This window comes from Camponotus vicinus, unplaced genomic scaffold, assembly GCF_025532165.1.
Source record: "Camponotus vicinus isolate PSW18456_S1 unplaced genomic scaffold, iyCamVici1.0 SCAF_4, whole genome shotgun sequence".
Classification (NCBI taxonomy): domain Eukaryota; kingdom Metazoa; phylum Arthropoda; class Insecta; order Hymenoptera; family Formicidae; genus Camponotus; species Camponotus vicinus.
In genome coordinates, this window is record NW_028141976.1 from 10,099,896 (window position 1) to 10,114,661 (window position 14,766).

General features: G+C 26.8%; 2 protein-coding genes and 1 long non-coding RNA gene across 4 annotated transcripts; 1 reads left to right on the forward strand and 2 right to left on the reverse strand.

The window, feature by feature from the left end:
- Nucleotides 1–2,359: 2,359 nt before the first annotated feature.
- On the reverse strand, nucleotides 2,360–4,235 carry LOC145970607 (serpin B6-like). The gene is made up of 6 exons (XM_083097486.1): nucleotides 4,220–4,235; nucleotides 3,900–4,041; nucleotides 3,126–3,258; nucleotides 2,801–2,980; nucleotides 2,590–2,725; nucleotides 2,360–2,505 (listed from the first exon to the last, which is right to left on the reverse strand). Exons 1-6 carry the CDS (start codon nucleotides 4,233–4,235, stop codon nucleotides 2,360–2,362), a joined length of 753 nt encoding a protein of 250 aa, XP_082953612.1.
- A 1,682-nt stretch (nucleotides 4,236–5,917) lies between these two features.
- On the forward strand, nucleotides 5,918–8,240 carry LOC145970189 (large ribosomal subunit protein uL6). 2 transcript variants are annotated; one of them, XM_083096740.1, is made up of 4 exons: nucleotides 5,918–6,077; nucleotides 7,281–7,419; nucleotides 7,683–8,010; nucleotides 8,098–8,240. In XM_083096740.1, exons 2-4 carry the CDS (start codon nucleotides 7,282–7,284, stop codon nucleotides 8,202–8,204), a joined length of 573 nt encoding a protein of 190 aa, XP_082952866.1. In that variant the 5' UTR covers nucleotides 5,918–6,077; nucleotide 7,281; the 3' UTR covers nucleotides 8,205–8,240. The 2 variants fall into 2 exon arrangements, with proteins under 2 accessions (XP_082952866.1, XP_082952865.1); XM_083096739.1 differs by lacking the exon at nucleotides 5,918–6,077 and adding an exon at nucleotides 6,489–6,512.
- Nucleotides 8,241–13,613: 5,373 nt separating this feature from the next.
- Nucleotides 13,614–14,715, reverse strand: LOC145970316 (uncharacterized). Its single transcript, XR_014438390.1, has 3 exons — nucleotides 14,546–14,715; nucleotides 14,281–14,344; nucleotides 13,614–13,672 (listed from the first exon to the last, which is right to left on the reverse strand). It is a non-coding gene; the product is annotated as an uncharacterized LOC145970316 (long non-coding RNA).
- Between the last annotated feature and the right edge of the window lie 51 nt (nucleotides 14,716–14,766).

Here is a 14,766-nt window from a genome sequence, read left to right on the forward strand (position 1 = left end):
ATTTACCTTCCGAGTCGAACTGGCGGTCGTGAGACTCCTTCCGATCATCTTACTTGGAAGGAGGAACGCTCGAGCGCCACGGAAAGCTAAAGAATATGTCAAATATTATTCTCGAGTCACGTGTGTCGTCTAATCTCGCGCGCGATTATTATTAGAAATAAGATTATAATATTATAAGCTTGATTAGAGGTTGTTGAGAAAAATATCGGAAGGTTTTTGAATTTAGATTGCGACTAGATATTATATGTATATAATATTAATATTTATTTTTTACCTTCATTTAATTTAATGACATTTTCAAAATTGTATCGGGGATTATATTTGTAGAAAGTAAGCGGATTTTGACCGATGAATAATAATTATACTTGAAATAAGGCATAAAGTAAAAACGAAACTAACAATAGAGATTTTGATCAATTCCATTCATCATTCTATAGAGAAGGTTTTCATAGAGCGATATTCAAAGTCCGTTTTTATGTTTAAAATGTTTATGTCATGAAATAAGAACGGACTATGAATAGAGAGGCAAGAGTCTGAACGCAGACGACTTTTCCTGATTGGTCAAAAGATTTTTAGAACGAAAATGGCGAAACCAATAAAAAGTTCTACATTTGGCGCTAAATAATTTAAAATATTTAATAGTAACTAATAAATAGCAAAAATATTTAAGAAATTTTTATATATTTCTTCAAATTTTCATAAGATTAAAATTTTATTATTTTTATTACTAGTAAAAATATTAACAGATTGAACAGCTGAACAAGATATTTTATAATAAATATTTAGAAATACTTAAGTTTAAATTTTATTATAAAGCAAAATTAAATAAACTAAAGAAATTTCTGAAAAATATACATTAACAAAATTTTAAAAGCTTTTATTATATATAAAGTAACATAATTATATAAGATAATTTTTTGCAATTATATAAATTTATGAAAATTATAAAAAAATATTTTTATGTATAAATTTTATATTTTATAATTTTGTATATAATACCTCTTTGGCTCATTCCAGTATATATAGAATTCAATATTGATATGTATAGTATAAGATCGTCTAATATATATTATATAATAATTGCAAATTTCTCTTTGCAAATTTTCAACGTGTCGCTTTCTATGTTAAATATAATAATATAAATAATACAATAATATTAAAAATAATAAGATTTTCGCGTTTATTCGCTGCGTGCATCTTGACATATTAAGGTGTCTTTACATGGCAGCATCAAACGTTGAGCGTCTACGCAGAAAACCATTACCGGTACCATTGAACAGGATTCAGAATGAGTTAGATTCTTTTCGCGACGAACAACAAACATGGTAAATCACACAAGATAGAAAGGGTTAGATATTCTGATATATAATACTTATTAAAATTAATATTTATTATTTATTAATATTATACAAAATACTATTATTATTATTAAACTAGATATATTATAGAACATTACTACAAATTTTAATATTATATTATTCGCCATTCAAAGATTATTATTATTATTAATTAACATAATTGATAATATTTCAAATTACAAATTACTAATTGATAGATTAATATTATTAGCATTATTTATTTGTTCAACTTTTTTATAATTCGTACTCAAATACTACATTTTAGAGAAAAATTATTGTTATTTCGCTTAAATGTATAATATTATTGTTTAATATGTTTAATCAAATTGCTGCAAATTTTATTTTTTGAAAATATAAAATTACTATAGATAGCTAAAATAAATATGTATATATACAAGTTTTAAACTATAGTATATGTTGAACTATAAATATCTAAATATATAAATATATATAAATATCTAAATATATAAATATATATAAATATATAAATATATAAATATATATAAATATATAAATATATAAATATATAATGTACTGCATAATACTACAGTACTTGTATAGTTACATAATGCACAAAATACATATTCACGATAAGATTGACCAATTATTTATCTAATATAAAAAATGTAGATACATACATCTTTTAGATATATAATTGTTCGATTTCACGCTGCACTATGCATATATGCATTATTCGATTGCAAATAACATATGCAAGTTTATTTAGGACATCTTTAACAGTAATAAGCAAATCGATTAATCATACTCACAAATATAAATATTTTTAAAAAATTGAAATTATTTCAATTTGTTATCAATATTTAAACTTTATACCTATAGTGTGATAAAATCTCATAAACTTACTTTTTGTTTACACATAAACTTCTATTAAACTGTATATATATGCGCATAGTAATGCGATGTAAATTTTAAAAAATTTTAAATTAAAAAAAATATAATATAAAATTTATAATTCATCATTTCTCGCTCGAACAAGACTACTAGCATTTGGTATCCTTACGCTTCCTAAAAACAATGGCGTTCGAGTATTTATGTTCGATTGCGAACATAAACGGACGATTTACTATAAATCTTCTCGGTTGTCCAAATTGTTTGTTCGGTTTTAACGTTTGTTTCACGTTGACAACTATAATCAATAATTTTTTACTGTAATATTTTACACAGTATTCGCTTAAAAATATCTTCTGTTATTAATAGATACATAAATTACCTTTTCTGGTAGGAAATTTAGAACCTTTTTCGTTAACTTCTAAGATCACTTTTTGTAATACTCTGTTCACTTTTAAAGGAACTTCTGAGCGACGTATAAAATTCGCCTGATCCTCAAACATCATATTCAAACCAATCTACAAGTACAAATTTTTATTTGTAGAATTTATCCGAATTCTCTCACAATCAGTATCGCTAAGTTTGATATATACCTTACGTAAAACGTTTTCTAAATCTATAGTAATTTCAAACTTAAATTTAGGTAGATATAATGAAATAAAATCGGGGAAGCTTTGTGTATTTATCAATGTTTGCCAATTAAAATTATTTTCCAGAGTCTTTAGTGGTATCTCTCTATTTGGTAATAATATTATCATTACCATGTCTTCATTCTGTAAAATATACGATTAAACGTTATTCATGAAAATTTTTTAAAAAATGACAATTACTTGCCAAGTATAGGATTTCCATAAATCTGCAACGCCAACTTTTTATTATGCCATACTTATATATTGAATTTTTAAACATTGTCGGCACAAGATATCTTTCTGTGTTAAAAGCGTGAAATATGTGTTGTCCTGTATCCTTTTCATCAAAAATGTCTAGCCATCTGGGTTTAAAGTAGACAGTATTTACCAACACAAATGTTGTATTGTTGTCGATCGTTGTTCTGTTCAAAATATTTAATTATTGAAAATGTTTTGTATAATTCTTTATTATTATTTTATACATTTAATTGTTAGTCAAATATATCTGATACAATATACCTGGAAAAATTACGTCGGATATATCATATCATTTGTTATTAATTCAATGATTGAGTTAATAAATTTAACAGTATCATATCCGAAATCTGTATTTAAAACCAAAGATATAAAATTATTCATGTACATCGTTAAAAAGTCACCTACAAAATAACTATCTTCGTAAACATACCGTGTGTGTTATCTGCAACGCATTGTTTTTAATACCCTAAAACACATTTAAATGTATCATTTTCTAAAAGAATCATGTATCATTCAGCTTTTTTGCGTGTTTTTCATCTTACATTTAATAAATTTATTAAAGCTTTCAATTTGTCGTTAAAAGATATTTTATCATCGAAGCGAAGAACAGATTTTAATTCATTCAGTGTGGATCTCCTTCAGCATCATTAGAAAGTAAGGATAACATTATATATACGTTTAAAGGAAAAATTACTATATTCATCTCGGTACTTGAATAAGATAATAGACTCTATGATATAAAACATAAATTAGAAATTAGAAAACTTAAAGTTTATAAGATATCTCAAATGCATTAATTACGTACCTTGTACAATGGACTTGTAAAATTGTTACGTACGCTACTAATATACTTTGAAAATTATTTGGATATTTATTCGCTAACACATTTTCACGTATTGCTATGTTTGTTTCAAAGGCAGTGCTAGTGACGATAATCGCAAACAACTCTGTAATACATTTGACAAAATTAAAAGAGAGCAACTGTTTTTCAAATAATACTTTATTACATTAAATATAGCTAATAGTTTACATTAAATGTAGAGATATATATAAATATATATATATATATATATTATATAAAACTATATTAGAGAAAACATTTTTTAAATATTGACGTAATCGTACCTATCCATAAAAACATTATGACAATTGTGATTCTATGATATATGTGTGAAATATATTTCGAGTAAAATGAAGGAAGAATTATTAAACTTAATAAATTATTTATATATGCGTATTAGATGTAGTAGCTTTTTAGTTCTTTTTCTCTTGTTTGTCAAGTTAAAAATCAACTGTCATTTTAAATGATTAGCGCTATAATACTTAGAAAAAGTTGAAGAACCCAAAAATTCGAAATTTGCATACATATATATTATTCAATTTTAATCGAAAATTCTCTCTTTACTTCACGTAATTTAAATGCTAACTGCTTGATCCCTCATGCCTATTAACAAAAAAAAACTGTCAAAAAAATTATGGAAAGAAAACATGTTGTTTTCGCACAAAATTCAAGTGAATTTTACGTGATTTCACAGATGATCTTGAATTTACTTTAACAATGTCTCCAACGGTTTACAACTTTTGGAAAAAATTTTCATATATGCAGATTTCCTCTTGCGATATTTTGGAACAGTTACAAAATGGAACAGTAACACACTATTGATGATAGCACACTGTGTTGTTTTAACTTTATTACACTGTTATTATGTGTCTCTGTATCTAGCAACTGTCGTTAAAAGTATCACATAAAGGACTGGAATTATAAAGAAAAAGGAAAAAAATTGTATGATAAAGTTTTTTTTACAATATTTTGTAACCTATCTTTAAATCGAATAGAGTTGTGGATAACCGTATGTTTATATTAAAACACAAATAATCTTTTCATGCGAAATTACGATTTATCAGTTTATAGTGATAGAAAATGTATATAATAAGAGATGGCACTTGTAAAAATTTATTTCATATGCAGAATAGATTGTAACTAAAATATTGTAGAAACATTATTTTTATTAAAACAAATTTTGAAAAATAATATTAATTATAAAAACTAAGTAATTTTTCGTACATTTTATTATACAAAACTATTATTTTATTATATAAAATAATGAAAACATGAAATAATAATATAAAGGAATTTGTCTTTCTTTATATGATTTTACATAATAATGTATTATAATTTACAAGCTATTATAATGAATATTATAATTTACAGACAATAATAATTTATTTTATTTGTAAGAAAAAGATTGTATATATGTAGAACGTTATTTTTTAAGAAATGTATAAACAATATATGAAAAATATATGAGTAAAAAATCATAATATTTAATCAAATCTCTTTCGAACTATAAGATTATAGTTTATTGTTTATTGTAAAGATGCCTATACATGGGCTGTGTTCCAAAATTCACTGCCAGTACTGAAAATCTATAGTGTACGTCACGTAAATTATAGATTTTCAGTACTGGCAGTGAATTTTGGATCGCAGCCATGATAGCATCAAGCGTCGAGCGTCTGCGCAGAAAACCATACCGGTACCATTGCGCAGATTCAAAACGAGTTCGAATCCAGCTACAAAAATAGTTGTATATTTTATTATATAATATATAATATATAATTTAATATATAATATATAATTTAATCAATTATAATATTTACCATTAGTAAGATAAGAAGTTTTAGACTGTGAATTAATGATGATCCAATCCTTAATGTAATCATGATTAAAATTTTATTTTCCTGAAATTGTGCACTTTATATGTTACCCTCTGAAAACATTCGTGCACTTTGGCTTCGTAGTTTAGGTGCACGTTTTTAAGGTCCACAGAGGGCGTATCGCTTTCAGGGATCACCTAAAAGCGGGCCGTGAGCCGTAACACCTCTCATTTTTCTCTCTGCTTCGCATCTTCATCGGATTTTTGCTCTGCCTCGATCTTTTTAAGTCTCTTTCCATCTTTTCCGGTTATCGTGCGGCGTGTTTCAGGTAAAGAAATTTCCGTCCTTAGGAATATCCTAAAAAATCAGCGACGATCCGTCGATTTGTCGGGCATGAAATTTGTTTTCACATGTTCCTGACATTTATCATTCTTCCCACATTTGCCGTGATGTAATATTTTTCTGCGACACGTGGAACGTTTTGCGACAACGAGCCATAAAACCCTTGCGATAGCATTCAACAATTTGCTTACGTACTATTGAAAAAAAAATCGCTGTGCATGATTTTTATGAGAAATTTAATTTTTTAATTATGCAATTTTATGATATCGATCCATCTTGATTCATGTAAACAACTGCTGTAAGCATTGACCTGTCATAACCTACAAAATTCTTATCGAAACTCAAACATGTGTGTATTATAATGAATGTGCGATATTACATTTGAATATTTTTATTACTTTTGGATACTATTTTATATGAAGTAAAGAAGAATCTTGAACACTATTATATTAGTTATCACACCTTCCTTCATCCCTTAACTCGTGTCGCATATTATGCTGCATGTTAAAATTTTATATCTTTATTTCCGGTATGTGTATCTTACTAAAATCAAGGGAAAACGTATTGAGACTATTATATTCTAAGATGTTAAAAATTGAGTTTCACATGAAAATTACATAACTTTCTGGCAAAAACTAGACAGGAATTAAATATTTAGATGGGGAATCTTTCTCTTCGTATTTTACAATGAAAGATATTGGATTAAGCAGTTTTGCTTAGACAAAAGATAATAATCTATATAATTAATTTTTAATTAATTTTTAATTACATTTTAGAATAGAACAATAAATCACTTGACTCTAGCATATATATTACTAGTAGTAAAGTACCAAATTTTAACTACAGTATAATATGATAGATGAAGGGTCCTAAATATAAGAAATTTGAGCTCTAACTTGTTGAATTTTGTTATGACATTTACACACACGCGGCACTTGACAAAATAAGGATAGAGAATCGTATGGAGATTTTAATCTCATTTATATCGTATAAAGCTAAATACAAAATATATTTCATTATATCATTTTTGTCTAATTATATTTACAATTTTCTTTTGCTAATATAAATAATATAATTAACACTTTCAAAGTTTAACAAATAATGATTGCACAACGATTGTGGATTTTACTATATTTTATGTTATTGTATAATCATATAAAATGTTTATATAAATTTCTTTATGTTGCAGAATGAAGCAAATTGTGACTAATCAGACAGTTAAAATCCCAGAGGGATTAACTGTCACAGTAAAATCTCGTCTAGTGACTGTAAAAGGACCAAGAGGTGTTTTGAAACGGTCCTTTAAACATCTCGCACTTGATATTCGGGTAAGGAAATAATTTCTTTTATATATACATATTATTATAAAATATTATTTGTGAGAGTATATCACATCTCTTGTATAAGATCTTTTATTAAGTATAAAATTTGATTAATTGCAATGTCAAAAATATATTGTGATGATAATCAGGATTCCCCTTCATTTTTCATAAATGATAAATCCTTCTCTGAAATTTTTGTGATTGACATCAAAATATTCAGCATCCACATCATGCTTTATGAATGTATATTTTTTTGTTATGTATTCTAGATGATAAGTAGCAGACTACTTAAAGTAGAAAAATGGTTTGGTACGAAAAAAGAATTAGCTGCTGTTCGTACCGTATGTTCTCATATTGAGAACATGCTTAAGGGAGTCACAAAAGGCTACCAATATAAAATGCGAGCTGTGTACGCTCATTTCCCCATCAACTGTGTGACTACGGAGAACAACACAGTTATAGAAATTCGTAATTTTTTGGGTGAGAAGTACATAAGGCGTGTTAAAATGGCACCTGGTGTAACTGTTGCCAATTCTGGAAAACAGAAAGATGAGCTGATTATAGAAGGAAATTCCTTAGAAGATGTATCCCGTTCAGGTACCTTGAAATTATTTCTTTAAATAAATAAATGCAAAGAAATCAACTTGAAATATATTTCATGAGAATTGTTTGATTCTATTTCAGCTGCTCTCATTCAACAATCGACAACAGTCAAAAATAAGGATATAAGAAAGTTTTTGGATGGTTTGTATGTATCCGAAAAAACGACGGTTGTACTAGATGATGAATAAATTTCTTGTATAATTAAAACTGAACAATGAATTTAATTAATGCATATTAAATCATTGATCACACTGACCTAACACCTAATAAATATATTTTTTTATTCCCATTGAGAGATGATAACGTAATATTTTAATACAGTTATATACGCGGCAATAGAAATGCCTTAACACATGAGTTTATGCACATGCTTTTTCCATATATGTTCTGACATTTAAATTCATGTTTTGAAGCATTTCTTTCTCATGCCCATGTATACATATGTGTAGAAAAAAATTATGTGCAGCATTTACTTGGAAAAAAATGTGTATATGTGTGCGTGTGTATTTTTTTTCGTTTTCTTAATGAATTGCACAGTACAGTGTAAAGATCATGGTATCCGCGCGAATTAATTTTTTCATTTATTGTCTCTTTGACTAATGAAACAATTATGTGGATATAAGTGTTTCTGATGCACTTTTGAATCACATTGAGAATATCATTAATGTAGCAAAAAACACACGAAGGTATCAACGGTTATTGTGAAGTATTTGATAAATACTTTATTACATTACATGTATGTATGTACTTTATTACATACATTGATGATATTACATTACAAGGAATTACATTTTAACAATATGAACGGCACTGTTTCATTTTATACTCAAAAACAAAACATTTGCAATACAAAACCCGGTAAAAAATTTTTCATATATAATTAGACAAAACTGATTATATCTAGTTATACAAACTTATATATCAATTTTGTCCATATAAAAACAGATATGCTTATGTATAAATGGATATGAATATATATATATATTTGTATATTATTATATAAAGGTATATTTTTATAATAAAAGTAACAAATATAGGTTTTTTTGTTTTTTATTGTTGCGTGCTTGTTACAAATTATTTACTAAGTGTTACATCGCATTTTTATTGTCTTACATTTAACTAGATACAGTACAATATCCTTTGTAATCACGTGTATATATATATATATATATATATATATATATATATATATATATATATATATATTGATTTTCGACATTCACCCGACAAAAAAAAATTATATTCATATATTTATTTCGAAATTTTATTACTTTTCTTAACTAAGTTTGTTTTTTAAGATGCAGCCTATATGATGATTCTATCTGAAAATTAGCGTTTCTTATAATGGATTAAATGTTTTCTCGTATTTGAAAAACACACTTACCTTGGTGGGACTCGAACTCGGGACCTCTGGATCGTGAGCCAACTGCCTCACGTGGTAGACTACTTCTTCGTTTAATTTAAATGTTATATATTATCTACATATGTCATAACTAGTGCAAATATATAATTTTCCATAAATTATTTTAAAAACCAAATTTATCATTAAGAAACAAATTTAGTTTTAAGAAAGTAATAAAATTTCGAAATAAATATACACGAATATAATTTTTTTTTTAATGTCAGGTCAATGTCGGACACCAGTTGTCGCAGTATTGCCAACGTTGACCCGTGAGTCGGTATCTAGCAAGAGTCGGCTAACCTCGCTTGGGCCGATGTCGCGCCGCGATCGGATAGTGACAGTCGGTTGCCATGATATCGCCAACGTCGATCCGAGAGTCGGTATCGGGCAAAAGTCGGCTAACCTTGCTTGAGCCGACGTCGCGCCGCGATCGAATAATGACAGTCGGTATATATACAATATATATACAGGGTGTCCTACACCACCCGTACACCCCTTTTCTTTCAAAAACTAAGCATTTAGAGAAAAATGTTTTCGACAAAAATTGTTTGGTTTCGAGGGGGCCATAAGATGGTACCATTGGTTTGACCTTGAAGAGTCATTTGAAGGTCACGTGAAGGTCACCTCAATTTTTTTAAATGGCACCCCCTATTTTTTATTACATATTCTTGTAGCCGACCTCGAGAGCTTTCCAAGACACTATAATTAAGTTAGTTTTCATTAAGTACTTTCCGAGTTATGAGGCTTGAAATCATTTCTTAATTTTACATAAACCGTAAAATATCTTGTAAAATATTCATTTTTCGATTATCTTACCTTAATACTTTTATGTACAAAATAATGAGAGGAATCAATTGGTGTAAAGAAAACACATAGTTGTTTTTAAGAAAAAATATGGAATTGTTAATTGCAAATTACATATTTTTTCTTCAAAACAACTATGTGTTTTCTTTACACCAATTGATTCCTCTCATTATTTTGTACATAAAAGTATTAAGGTAAGATAATCGAAAAATGAATATTTTACAAGATATTTTACGGTTTATGTAAAATTAAGAAATGATTTCAAGCCTCATAACTCGGAAAGTACTTAATAAAAACTAACTTAATTATAGTGTTTTGGAAAGCTCTCAAGGTCGGCTACAAGAATATGTAATAAAAAATAGGGGGTGCCATTTAAAAAAATTGAGGTGACCTTCACGTGACCTTCAAATGACTCTTCAAGGTCAAACCAATGGTACCATCTTATGGCCCCCTCGAAATCAAACAATTTTTGTCTAAAACATTTTTCTCTATCTTGCTTATTTTTCGAGTTATTTGGCTGCCTAAGTTAAAATGGGTCACCCTGTATATACCTGAAAGCAACAGCGAAACGGTTGTAGGAAGCATAATATTAGAAGAAAATTTATTTTACATTTATTTATATCAACAGTGAGATAATTTTATGATTATTTATTTATTGACATCGTATCTAGATCTTTTGCAATGTGTATACATACATATAAGTATATCCCAATCACAGTTATTAAGTATATCCCAATCACAAAACAAAATGTTTCACCTATCCGTTGTTCATGAGTGCATTGAGGAAAAGATACATATACATTTCGATCAAAATTTCTCGTTTATATAGAATCGTATACAATTATGCATAATTGTATCTGAACTATATTTGTTACTTATACAGGGTGAATTTTAATGGTTGTGTCAATCTTTTTATCATACGGGAGATTACAATTTTAATAAATTGATTGATACATAGATGTCAGTTAATTGAATGGACCGAATCGAAGGCCGAAATATAATGTGTACAATTGAAGCAAGTTAAAAGCTGAAATTATGTAGTGTGGATTTATTATTATTATTAAAGCTATGCATATTATTATTATTATTATTATTATTATTATTATTATTAAATATATATGTTATTATATTTATTATTATTATTATTATTATTATTATTATTATTATTATTATTATTATTTTACTATGATCAAAACACAAGGGATTTATTATTATATATATTCGATATATTAAAGCGGAAGAAATACATATTTAAAAATTCAATTCAAATTTAACACTTTAATGTTTTATGTAAAACTTTATTTCAAATTCCGCATTTATTTTTATGATAAATTTTTATTGTATTATATGCTAAAAACATGCTGCAAAAAATTTTCTTCCTTAAAATAAAATTACGCAATTGTTTTATAAAAATGTATTTCTTGTGGAACAATTGCGTGATTTTATTTCAAGAAGGCAGAAATACTACATACCTTTAACGTATAACAATAATAAAAATTTTTATCATAAAAATAAATGCGGAATTTGAAATAAAGTTTTACATAAAACGTTAAAGTGTTAAATTTGAACTGAATTTTTAAATATGTATTCTTACTGCTTTAATATATTAAATATGTATACGTAGTTTTAATAATAATAATAAATCAACACTACATAATTTCAGCTTTTAACTTGCTTTAATTGTACACATTATATTTCGGCCTTCGATACGGTCGATTCAATTAACTGACATCTATGTATCAATTAATTTATTAAAATTGCGATCGGTAATCTCCCGTATGATAAAAAGATTGACACAACCATTAAAATTCACCCTGTATATATTTATATATGACGCAAGACTCTTATATATAATTATATATTAAACTAACAGAAATCCATATATAATTATACATAAAACATTGTGAACATTATATATAAGTATGCAAAATGCGCACTTATATATACCCGGGAAAAAAAAGTCCATATAAAATTGGCCATATATGGATTTTGTCAATATCTAATTATGTTTTGCCAAATATAGTCATATATGATATCATATATGAATAAATATTATCAGATTTGAAAATTAAGTACACTAAGAGTACACAGAAAAAATTGTATTCTTAACTTAAGAATATGCCACTTATCTTTAGAATATATACCACTAAAATAGGCGCCAAGAGGATCCTCTTAAGTTAAGAGGAAAATCTTCTAAAGAGATATTCTTAATATACAGAGAAAAATATTTTTTGGATTTAATAAATTTTGTTGAAGTCAAATAAATTTAATTATTGGTCTAAAAGTTTTTTTCCGCCTAATTTCAAATAATCTGTTTAATATTCTGAATCCCAACAAGGAATCCAGATTATTAAATAAATTATTTTAAATTCAGTTCGAAATTAAACTGATAAACAGTGAATGTCAGAAAGAGGATGCGGCTCACGTGCACACAGAGAACCTGTGAGCAGCGTCCTCTCTTTCGCACTACTGCTAAGGGAAAAAAATATACTTTAGACCTTACGTTAATACAAGTCCTTTATATACATTTCATGATAAATATTGAATACGAGAAAAATTAAGAGTGGTGTCGCCGCGTAGCAGCAAATGAAGAAATGAAGAAACATGTCGCGCACACGAAAATCGAGTTGCGGCGTAGAAGTCGCAAATTAAGAATATATTCTTATTCATTAAGAATATATTCTTATTTATTAAGAATATTTATTAAGAGGACTTATAATTAATTAAATATATAATGCAAGATATAATTTTTAGGAAAAATTATATTTGTCTATATAAAAAAAGGTAAAAATCATATATAATCTTAAATGATTATATATAATATCATATATGATTTATATCAAAGCATACATGAAACTAACCTTTGCTTTGGTTTTATACATGCTTAGATATGATATAATATCTGACTATGTCTGATTGTACAAAATGACGTGAGGTATTCAGAGATGGACAACATATCTAAGCATATACAAAAACGTATGCTCTGATAAAATCATATGTGATATTATAATATATAATTATATAAGACTGTATATAATTTTACTTTTTTTTATATAAATAGACATGGACTTTTTTTTCCCGGGTAATTATATGTAACAGTTATTGCACTTATATATAAATATATATAATGTTCTGTATTCTATCATTTATAATTATACATATTTTTACACAATTATATGTAGTTTTGTACAATTATATTCAATTCTGCATGAATATACATGAAAAATTTTTTATCGGGAACTGATCCCAGTGAGAAATGACAAGTCGGATAGACGTTTGTTAGACGTCTAAGATGTTTAATAAACGTCTATTGGACATCTATTAAACGTCTTAGACGTCTATTCGACTTATCATTTCTCACTGGGATGTTATCTTCAATATACTTTAAGATGTGACTTTACTTCATCTTGCCTGAACATGCATTAGCATACTTTAGAGATGCAATATTCTCTTCAACAACAATTTTATATATTCCAATTAAAAATGTAAAATTATGTATTATTATATATATTATAAAATTTCAATGCGCAAAAGAAATTTGTTGTAAAAATCGTATATCTTGGCGATTTTTATATAATTGCAAAAATGGGATCGTGAATATGAAATTCGTATACATAATATGTGTATATATATATATATATATATATATATATATATATGAATACCTTGATGAATGAAAACCTTGATTAATATTGCGAGATCGTAAAAATCTCGCCCGTGGCTGTTACTACAATGCGCATTACTTTTACTAAAATACGCATTTTATTCAAATTTTTATTTCTACATTTCTGCGATTTGAATAAAAAAAAAATATATATATATGTATGTATGTATATATATGTATTACAAATGTTTTTTTTTATTAAAATCGCAGAAACGAATAAAAATTCGAAGAAAGGAATAAAAGCATAACTCTAAAATACGTGTTTTACAATTAGTTAAAGTAATATAACAGCTGCGGAGTTTCTATGACCTCGCAATATCAATCGAGGCTTCCATTCTTCTGTTCATTAGCTACTGATTACGCATGCAACGTAACAATATTTTTGAAAAATTACCTGATATAAATGATATACGTCAACTTATACGTCACATAGCAAAATAAACCAAGATCAAATGAAGCTAAAGTAGAAGATAAGCAGAACGGAAAGAGTAAACTAGATTATGTTATAATATATATATGTAACACAAGAACAATAGTCCGGAAAACATTAAAGTGGAAAAAAAGAGATAATATAGTGTACTGCTAGAACACATGTGTTCTTACGAGCAAATTCCAAGATATAATATCTCGTCGAAAATTTTAAAAAAAATGACAATTACTTGCCAAGTACGGGATTTCGATAAATCTGCAACGCCAACTTTTTATTATGCCATACTTATATATTGAATTTTTAAACATTGTCGGCACAAGATATCTTTTTGTGTTAGAAGCGTGAAATATGTGTTGTCCTGTATCATTTTCATCAAAAATGTGTAGCCATCTGGGTTTAAAGTAGACAGTATTTACCAACACAAATTTTGTACTGTTGTCGATATGTTCT